Source organism: Tachysurus fulvidraco, chromosome 1 (assembly GCF_022655615.1).
Source record: "Tachysurus fulvidraco isolate hzauxx_2018 chromosome 1, HZAU_PFXX_2.0, whole genome shotgun sequence".
NCBI lineage: Eukaryota > Metazoa > Chordata > Actinopteri > Siluriformes > Bagridae > Tachysurus > Tachysurus fulvidraco.
The window spans coordinates 48,101,072-48,112,608 of NC_062518.1; the positions used below are offsets into that span (position 1 = coordinate 48,101,072).

Sequence of the window (11,537 nt, forward strand, 5' to 3'; positions counted from 1 at the left end):
AAAAATTAATAGTTTTTTCGGTATAAGAGAATAAACTCTTGTGGACGTTCTGTTACAGAACAATCCTCATCTTTACAGTGTAACAGTAACTCTGCTTCATCACACCACCACATCACTCAGTATTTTACTGTAACAGTGTGACAAACACACAGTGGTTTATTAATGCTGCTTATTTACAGAAACCTCATCAGCTTTTTAGGAAATTCAGCATCAGTATGAACCAGGGGTTTAATACTACTACTGATAATAATAATAATAATAATAATAATAATAATAATAATAATAATAATAATAAACTTTATCTTACCCTGGGCCTTTGTGAAGGACTGAAGGCAGGCGAGAACCAGCAGAACCAGCAGGAGAGAACGAGAGATCATGACTGCTGCTGATGATGATGAAGAGAATGATGAAGATAGTGATGGTCAGGAGCAGAATGGTATTAGTGCAGATATCACCTCCCTCTTCAGTTTATATAGCTGGTGAGAGGGGTGGGAGAGTGTGGTCTGGTGTTTAAGTGACAAAAAATTTCCACTTTGACTGAGATAAAAAAACATCCACCTCTTTCACAGGAAACCCAACTGTGGTTTTTACCTACAACAAGGAAGAAGTGAATATTTAACACCTTGTAATCAAAAAGATCTTACACTAATCTATTAAAATAACATTATTAGTTCAACATTAATTCAGTCCAAACTCAGATCTCAGATCAAATCACACATCATCCACAGTACAGAGAGAAAATTACAGAAATCTTAAGCTTTAACTTATTAATAAACAGGAAATGTTACAGCTTAAAAATATTTTCATTCAGATCAAATCTATTTTAGTAGAAATCAGCTGTGCTTAATGGAGACTAGTGAAACACACAATTACGGGACAAATAGTCACATATCATCATCAGCATGGTACACACACACACACACACACACACACACACACACACACACACACACGTTTTCTAAATATAAAAGGTAGGAATTTTCTTTAATGGCTAAATTCAGTGACAGAAGTGTTGAGTAGGGACTTTCAGAACTGAAACACACACAGTTGCTCTCTCTGTCTTTCACACACACACACACACACACACACACACACACACACACACACACACACACACACACACACACACACATTTTAAGCCTTTACAATTATACAAGATGTAAATTTTCCTTATAATGCAAGTGATTAGTTGGGACTTTCAGAACTGAAACACACACACACACACACACACACACACACACACACACACACACACACACACACACACACACACACACATTCTAAGCCTTTCTAATTTTTAAAGATGTGAATTTCCCTCATAACAGTGTGATACATGATGTAGTACAACTGCAGTACAGTTTCTAATCAAAGAACCTGCACTAAACATGTAGGACAACTGTTACCTATTCTGAATCATTTAATATAATTACAGTCCACATTACTGAGTATTTTATTGTATTCATGTCCTTTACATATAAAAATCATGAAGCTTAGCTTTAAAGCTGAGAGTATACCACCGCTCACCTAAAGACGTGTTAAAGGCTATAATTCAACCTGCTATCTAAATTTAGCTCTTTTGGATTTAACAATTTTGAACTATTAAATAGACCTTACAGCAATAGTTAAGAAGTCAATTGGTCTACAAATGTTGGCATCTATTATTTCCTTTCCATCGCCCTCACCAACAATGATAGCATCAAGTACAACTATGTGACTGTTTATAGAGTACAGATCAGACTTCAAAACGCAGTCCACACACATGTTGGCCTCTAAGAGAATGACCCTCAGACTTGAGTCACTAGTGTGTCTATGAATGCTGACTTGTACTAGTCTGGGACAAAATATTTTGGCTAGAGAGACTTTCCCATGTTTTTTCTTTCTTATGCAACGTAGAATAACATTTTACTCATTTGTTTATATTTAAACAAGGCAGACACCCTTATCCAGAGTGACATACAAAAGTGTTTATATATTTGATGTCTTATTTTAGCTCATTAGTAGGAATGATGCAATCACTATTACTGTAATTAAGCTTTAATCACTAACTTGTGTCACTGTTATTTTAGTTGCTTACACAAACCTTTCTAAGATTTGAAGATAAAAAGAAATTAAAGGGGATCCGAGGCCACAACATCCAATAATTATGTACAATCCAAATTCCGGAAATGTTGAGCGTTTATAAAGCTTTGATTAAAATCAAAACGAAAAGACTTTCAAATCACATGAACCAAAATTTTATCCACAAAAAACATAGATAACATAAATGTTTAACCAGAAAAATCTGACACTTTTACCGATTAAATGAGCTCATTTCAGTGCCTGCTACAGGTCTCAAAACAGTTGGCACAGGGCAATAAATGGCTGGAAACGCAAGAAATTTTAAAAAGATTCAGCTGGGAGAACATCCAGCAACTAATGTTGTTAATTAATATCAGGTCTGTGACATGGTTTGCTATAAAAGGGATGTGTTAGAGAGTCTTTTAGAAGTAAAAATGGGGCGAAACTCTCCAATCTGTGAAAGAGTGTGGAATACTTTAAAAACAATGTTCCTCAACAACAAATTACAAATCTCATCATCTACAGTGAAAAACACCATAAAAAAAGATTCAGAAAACTGGAGAAATTGATGTGCATAAGGGACAAGGCTGAAGACCTTTATTGGATTCAGCGGTCAAGGTGCTGGGATACTAATCAGAAGATCGGGGTTCAAGCCCACAAGCTGCTGAGACATCTACGTTGGTACCCTTCACCTCACCTGCTCCAGGGACGCCACACAATGGCTGACCCTGCGCTCGCACCCCAGGGTCATAATAGACTGGGATATGGGAAAACGGGGCAGTGGTGGTTAAGGCTCTGGGTTATTGATTGGAGGATCAAGGTTCAAGGCCCAGCACAGCCAAGCTGCCACTGCTGGGCCCTCAACCTCCCTGCTCCAGGGGCAGCTGTATCATAGCTGCCCCTGCACTCTGACCCCAACCTCCCTAGTTGGGGTATGTGAAGAAAAGAATTCCACTGTGCTGTAATGTATATGTGGCCATAATACAGGCTTCTTTGCCCCCCGTTCTTCTTCTTCTTCTTCTTCTTCTTCTTCTTCTTCTTCTGGATGTCCGTGGTCTTCGGGCCATCAGACAACACTGCATCACTCATCGGCATGATTGTGTCAATGGCATCACTACATGGGAACACTTCCAGAAACCACTGTCAGTGAACACAATATGTTTACAAAAATGTACAAAATGCCCCAACATTTCTGGAATTTGGATTGTAATTCTTGATTAGCAAGCTAGAGATTAGAGGCTGTAATTATGTTTACACAGTAACAGGGTGAATACTAAAACAATCATAACTGTTATATAAGAGGAGAACATCGCTCCATCACTGCTGCACCTTACAGTTCCACAGAAAAATCAATGTTCTGCAGTATTGAAGTTATACTGGTAGCCCAAGAGCACTATAGCAACACATGTTTTTTTGGTTTCTCTTCTAACTGTTAGACATTTCCATCTTTTAGAACTAGATCAAATTTTCCAGTCTTTCCGCCAAACACCATGTTCTTTTCCTGATGCGGCCTACATTAGGTGCATAAGTTTAAAACAAGAGAATTTGCTGCTGTAACTGTGAAATCCTAGTCTATTATATTTAGACTAAAGACAAACAATGTAACATTAATTTCCTGAAGTACATCTGAAAGTATCCTGTTGTCACCAGCAGCTGCACTACCTTTAACATCATGGATGCGTTCTCAGGCAAATCTGCTCACACCTGCATGGTCTTTTATAGCACCTCAGTCCCATGCAGATAATCAATACAGACACACGACAGGTGCACATGATGCTGCTTAAACCCCAGCCTCAATCAGTGTACGGTAAAGTACTCCTACCCCCTGCCACTTGTCCCTGCCACCCAGGAACATCTGCACACTGCAGGCTTGACCTCTGCAGTGCATACAACCTGGTGAGGATTTACAAAGGGAACAACTGGAAGACGGGGTTTATTACCTAAAAGTAAGATCATTTAATTCATGTGTCATCATATGAAGGTGGTGCTGTCAGCATCAAACAGGAAACTAGCAACACGAATCTTCTAGTAGGAAAAATTACCTAAGCTTTTGGTAGTTTTTAAACAAGATTATAACTGTAATTATTACTATATTGATTAATGATGCACACACACACACACACACACACACACTGTTAACTATTAACTGACCAAGTTTCACCCTTATGATCTTTGTAAATTGTTGTAGGTTAAGCAAATCAGGTCCATCTGAGAATGTTGCAATAGGACGTGGAGGAGGAAGGAAGAAATTGGGATCATTTCCAGCCCTTGAAACTCCACAGACATCCACAGAATCCCCACTGTCCGTTTGCCTCTTTTGGTGGAAGACTGCTTGACATGGCTAGGGAAAACTAGGAGGAGCAGCCATATCAATTCTGCTCTGTAATTGAATATGTCCATGTATGTGAAAATAGATAGACGAGGCAGCTACCATCATGCATCACCACACTGAGTAACGAAATGCAGATCAGAAATAGTCCTTCTATCTTCCAGCAAGATGACTGCTGCCCAGTACAATCTGCAGGTTCCTGGCCTGCTGGTATGACCAGTAAACAGTGAATAAACAGGTGAACCTGGTAAACTAACACCTGCAGCAGTTAAGTTAAAGAAAAAAATACCCAACTTTATCTCATCAACTTATTAAAATGTAGATGACCTGTCACTGCTTTGTCATCCTTTGTCATCCTTTGTTGTTTTCTCCATGAGCTGCCAGGGTGTACTGCTCCAGAAGTGAGAAGACATCACCCCTTACAACAAAAACAACGGAGTGAATCAGTGGATCAGTTCACAGATGTATTTCACAGTGGAACCAGGACAGATGAACATTTCCCAGAAACCCAACATCAGGCTATTCAAATGACATTATAGTACTGCCAGACCCTGGTCCAGACCTAGGGAAGTCCCAGAATGTGTAAAGACCTCTGGAGACCAAACCAGTTGTCAGAGTTTGATGGCTCCCCTCCAGGCAAATGACTTGGTGGAGCACCTGCAGGGAACCAGGGTCATTTCAACACATAAATGAGAGCTAATGCCCAGTTATAATTTTAGGGCAAACATCCATTTTTAGAACAGTATAGTTTCAGTAGCATTTTGTTTAAGAACATTTAGAATCTTTTAGCATTAAGTTGTTAGCTGATCTATATCCTAATAATGTTAATTAATGACATAACGTGACTACTGTGAGTGACTACTAGGAGCTCCTTGCCAGCATACTAACCACACACACACCTGATACTCATTTACGCATCTTGTTTAATTATCAGTACTGCTTCCGGAGTGATGCCGAGTGGATTACTTTCCCCCGTTTCCAGCACAGTGCCGCGATTCTCCAACCGCGCACTTTTCCTTTCTTTCACAGACTGCCTCTCGTCAGTTCAGGACATAGTGGGCCGCAGCCTCGGAGCGCACAACCGGATCATCCCTGCGTTGGCCGCAGGTATTTGTTTTGGCGTTGTGTTCTAATAAACTGTGTTCACTGCTATTTCGGCTTCCACCTCCGCTTCCGCATAACACTGTTGTGTTTGTCTAGGATCCGTAGGATCTTTTCTGATTGTACGGAGATTACTTTATGAATCTGGGAATATTAGAGATTTATTATAACAGCTGATGTCTTTAGAATGCTGCAGGAATAGTTTTCCACATGGACACATTCCCATTTAAAATGTTTCCCCATATTGAGAATTCCCTTGAGTTGTCAGTCACTGAGCCCATAAAATGTTTCAAATGCATGAATGAATGTATGTCAGGAGTCATGATCATTTTCATTGCATGGAACCACCACTTGAGGGCGCTGCTGCTCAGTATGTATAGAGAGTACACACGTGATGGGAATCCAGTGTCTTTTAATCGAATCAGTTCATTTCTTCTCATGAAGCTCACAAATAAGAACCGATTCTTTTATTTTCTCTAAAACAGAGAGTTTGTGATATAATGACCGGTGATTGTTGTGTGTGAACTGTGGCCAAAACTATTTATTAAATCTTACACATTATCATTAGACTCTACACACTTCTGTTTGTTCCTTTTCTCTCTTTCTCTTTCATAAAAAATAATCACATGCCATTAATATAAATTAGAAATAAAATGTAAAGTTTCTTCTTTGGCTTATTTGTATGTTGCACAGAAAAACACCACAGGAAACTCATTTTATCATCAATTTAATCTACATTCTGTTTTTAGTTTTCTTTAATTCCTAGAATATTTTTTTTCTATCTATATGTAAATTTCTGTATCAGTTGGTCTAAATAAATACAGAGAAATGTTGATGGTGTGAACTTCTGCATGAACCACAAACACGTCTCATAATGCAGTGATTATTTTTTATATTTGTTTATAAAAATAAATTTATTTGTTTTTGATTTATAATTTATAATCAGAATTTATTTTGTGACAATTCAAATAAATATAAGAGAGAAATAATAAAATATATGATGCAAACCTGCATGAAGACAGAAACAAATCAAATTTTCCAGCAGAACAGAAAGTTATACATGGAAGAAAAAGAGTCCAGAAGTGACCTTGACCCCAAAGTGCATTAATATTCAGCTGAGGGATCCGTCTGGCAGCTTGGTGTTGGAGTTGCTGATCAGGAAGTTAGTCCAGGGGTGAAGCTCCTGTGTGACCTTAACTAAAGCATTCCTCAAAGACACTTCAAGGTGAGTGATAGAGGATATTTAAGGGTGAGAGGTATGCGATCCATCCCTGGTTAGAATACTCTGTATGTTTATTCAATTCAATTACATTTATTTGTATAGTGGTTTTAACAATTCACATTGTCTCAAAGTCTCAAACTATTAAAGTTTAAAATGAAGTTACTATATATCTCTAACATCTATCGCTATCGCTAATGAGCAAGCCAGAGGTGACGGTGACAAGGAAAAACTCCTTGATATGATATGAGGATGAAACTTTGGATGAATGAATAGATGGAACGATGGATGGATGATTGGATGGGTAGATATTTGTATGGATGGGTGGATTGATGGACGGACTAATGGATGGATATAGTGGTCGTAAATAGTGGAAACAGTCAAGCAGATATTTTTTGAACAGGAGAGTAAAGAACAAAGAAATGACAGGGTGATGAAGAACATGCAGCTGGATGGATGGATGGAAGGATGGATGGATGGATGGATGGATGAATGTATGGGTGGGTGATTGATGGTGAGATATTTGGATGGATGGATGGATGGATGGATGGATGGATGTACTGAGTTAGTGGGTCAGAAGAAAAAAGGCAGAAACAGACAAACCAATATTTTCTGAACAGAAGAGTAAAGAATGAAAAATGAGTATGAGAAAATTAAAGGTGAGTAAGAACATGAAGCTGGATGGATGGATGATGCAGGTGGTGCCAATGTAAGACAATATAATATTTGCAGCTGTAACTGTGATAGTTACAAATGGTTAAATGTTTAGGATTAAATGTTCACTAAGGGTTTTTTTTTATCTCAAAAATAATAAATAATATATATATAAATAACACACTTACAGCAGAATAGGTTTCAGTCAATTTTGTGTACTGTTCGTCCTTCACTGGGACACAGAGGGCCTACAGATTTACACACATATGTCATTTAACTGTGTTTTTATATATGAGCAAAAAGTGTTTTGAAATTAATTTCTTTTTAAATCAAAGATTTAAATGCTACACAACTAACATACTAACACTACACTGTTATATATACCAGATATCTATATTAATATTAAACGGGCATTTGACCTGTATAATGACATATAAACTCATTATTAATGTATAGAACCAGCACTTGAGGGAGCTGCTGCCCAGGAGGTGTAGAGAGTACATACACACAAACACATACACACACACACACACACACACACATACACACACGCGCACACACACACACACACACCACATACACACACACACACACGATGGGAATTCCATCTCTTTTCATTGAGTCAGCACATTTGAATCATGAAGCTCCTCTCGACTCTTTCGGCTCCCAAATGATCCAAATGTGCTGAATATAAACATAAAACAGTTCATTTAAAGGTTTATTTATTAAAAAAAACTTTTTTTTTTAAATGGAGAAATGTTAGTTATATGTTCCCACACTACACCCATCTGTTGGGCTCATTTTCTGTTCTTGTAAAATCATTAAATGTCATAAAGCATGAGTGAATGAGAGTGTGTGTGTGTGTGTGTGTGTGCCCTGTGATGGGTTGGCACTCCGTCCAGGGTGTATCCTGCCTTGATGCCCGATGAGGCCTGAGATAGGCACAGGCTCCCCGTGACCCAAGAAGTTTGGATAAGTGGTAGGAAATGAATGAATGAATGTTTGCGAGTGCCAGGGCAGATGGGGCTGTTTGGGGTTGTTACTTTGAGGATTGTTATAATGCAGCTATAACATACTGACCACTGTGTGCATTAACCACAAACACGCCTCATAATACACTGATTATTTATTGACCTTCATTCTTCTACTATTTTGTAACAATTCAAATCACTAGTAAGAGAGAAAGAAAGAAAAAATGAAGAATTGTAAACAGTAAGTATAACTCAGATTATTTTACATGGAAATGATGATTTTAACATATATGATGTAAGACTGCATGAAGACAGAAATAAATAAATTTTGCAGAATGGGAAGTCATATCATGATCAGACATATGTGTGTATGTTACATATATTAATATATTAATGTTGTACATAAACCTGTTAAATGTTTAAATGCAACCAACATGATTTTCTTTTAAAGCAGAGAAATGTCAATAAAAAGTAAATGAATTCATGTTAACAGTCTGTAGAATAAATCAGATTATATTTAAGTTTATAACTAAAAGCTTTGTTTCTCCTGTCTGATTATGTAAAAAGTCCATTTTATAAAATAATTATTCATTACTTATTAATGGAGAGAGGATTTTTAACTCTTTAAGGATTTGAACTCTCTGTAGGTTTGTTCAGACTGTTAAACAGACGCTCCTCAATTCTGTCCTTGTGATGCTTCACCCACTTGTCTTGGGGATCTGCACACACATGACGACCGTCCTGTAGAGTAAAGCTGTAGAGGAGAGAGAAGATTTACATCAGTGTGAAACTGTAATAAAATCAGAAAATCAGACACTCTGACACGCCCCAAACCTCCAATATAATATAAAGTTAGATTCATATATAAGATTTATAAGTTAGATTCAGTACCAAGTTCAGTTCTATTACACATAAACATAAAGAATTAATAGACATTAAATTACTAACTTTATTTATTCATTAAAAATAAACAAGGGACTGAACACTTACATGACTCCAGGTTTTGTACACCGAATATCTGTTACTGCATAAGCTGTAATGACTCTTACAGGGATTGGTCGTGTCTGAAAGCTGAAACAGCACTGGTACTCTTCTGGTCCATTTCCCTCTGTATGAAAACATTTCTACATTTAGTTCTGTGATTAAATGTTCAATAAGAAAATATTAGACACTTTTATATCTAGTATCAGATGCAGATTATTGTAGCTATTAAACTGTATTATGTCACAGTTGAGTTCTGGACTCTGATTGGTCAGAAGGTGATGATTAATTCTCTAGAAACTATTTATTATTGTATAGTTAAGAACATTATCAAACTTGTTTCACCAACATTAAATGTAACTGTAAATTTATAAAACATATTTCTTTAAGATGAAAAATTAATAAAAAATTAATAGTTTTTTCGGTATAAGAGAATAAAACACTTGTGGACGTTCTGTTACAGAACAATCCTCATCTTTACAGTGTAACAGTAACTCTGCTTCATCACACCACCACATCACTCAGTATTTTACTGTAACAGTGTGACAAACACACAGTGGTTTATTAATGCTGCTTATTTACAGAAACCTCATCAGCTTTTTAGGAAATTCAGCATCAGTATAAAGCAGGGGTTTAATATTACTACTACTACTACTACTACTACTAATAATAATAATAATAATAATAATAATAATAATAATAATAATAATAAACTTAATCTTACCAATGGCCGTTGTGAAGGACTGAAGGCAGGCGAGAACCAGCAGAACCAGCAGGAGAGAACGAGAGATCATGACTGATGATGATGATGATGGTGATGTTGAAGAGTGATGAAGATAGTGATGGTCAGGAGCAGAATGGTATTAGTGCAGATATCACCTCCCTCTTCAGTTTATATAGCTGGTGAGAGGGGTGGGAGAGTGTGGTCTGGGTGTTTAAGTGACAACAAAATTTCCACTTTGACTGAGAGATAAAAAAACATCCACCTCTTTCACAGGAAACCCAACTGTGGTTTTTACCTACAACGAGGAAGAAGTGAATATTTAACACCTTGTAATCAAACACATCTCACACTAATCTATTAAACTCATCAATTAAAATGAAATTAAATAAGTGCAGCTTTTTTGGAGTTCAACATTAATTCAGTCCAAACTCAGATCTCAGATCAAATCCCACATCATCCACAGTACAGAGAGATCAAATAAATTGTAATGACTCACAAATCTTAAGCTTTAACTTATTAATAAACAGAAAATGTTACAGCTTAAAAATATATTTGTATTTTCTTTCAGATCAAAACTATTTTAGTAGAAATCAGCTGTGCTTAATGGAGACTAGTGAAACACACAATTACGGGTCAAATAGTCACATATCATCATCAGCATGGTACACACACACACACACACACACACACACACACACACACACACACACACACGCACACACACAAGCTTTTCTAAATATAAAAGGTAGGAATTTTCTTTAATGGGTAAATTCAGTGACAGAATTGTTGAGTAGGGACTTTCAGAACTGAAACACAGTCTCTCTCTCTCTCTCTCTCTCTCTCTCTCACACACACACACACTCTCTCTCTCTCTCAAACACACACACACACACACACACACACACACACACACACACACACACACACATTCTAAGCCTTTCTAATTTTTAAAGATGTGAATTTCCCTCATAACAGTGTGATACATGATGTAGTACAACTGCAGTACAGATTCTAATCAAAGAACCTGCACTAGTTCAAGGCTATAAACATGTAGGACAACTGTTACCTATTCTGAATCATTTATAATTACAGTCCACAATACTGGGTATTTTATTGTATTCATGTCCTTTACATTTAAAAATCATGAAGCTTAGCTTTAATGCTGAGAGTATACCACCCCTCAGCTAAAGACCTGTTAAAGGCTATAATTCAACCTGCTTTCTAAATTTAGCTCTTGTGGATTTAAAAAGTTTGAACTATTAAACAGACCTTACATCACTAGTCAAGAAGTCAAATGGTCTACAAATGATGGCATCTCTTATTTCCTTTCCACCCTCCTAACCAACAATGATAGCAACAAATACAACTATGTGACTGTTTATAGAGTACAGATCAGCCTTCAAAACGCAGTCCACACACATGTTGGCCTCTAAGAGAATGACCCACAGACCTGAGCCAATAGTTTTTCAATGAATGCTGGCTTTTATTAGTCTTGGATTT

At 37.1% G+C, this 11,537-nt stretch overlaps 1 protein-coding gene across 5 annotated transcripts in view; it reads right to left on the reverse strand.

Moving 5' to 3' along the window:
* Nucleotides 1-10,342, reverse strand: part of LOC113649478 (C-C motif chemokine 3-like) — a 22,595-nt gene extending 12,253 nt beyond the window's left edge. Inside the window, exons 1-3 of one of the 5 annotated variants that reach the window (XM_047809954.1) lie at nt 10,038-10,217; nt 9,323-9,440; nt 8,696-9,086 (exon numbers count right to left, since the gene is read on the reverse strand). In XM_047809954.1, coding sequence (XP_047665910.1) covers nt 8,957-9,086; nt 9,323-9,440; nt 10,038-10,107 — 318 coding nt within the window. In that variant the 5' untranslated portion in view covers nt 10,108-10,217 and the 3' untranslated portion in view covers nt 8,696-8,956. Of the gene's footprint in view, nt 1-307; nt 470-8,695; nt 9,087-9,322; nt 9,441-10,037 lie in introns of those variants that run through there. The other 4 variants (XM_047809953.1, XM_047809960.1, XM_047809956.1 and 1 more) reach the window with 4 other exon arrangements.
* Between the last annotated feature and the right edge of the window lie 1,195 nt (nt 10,343-11,537).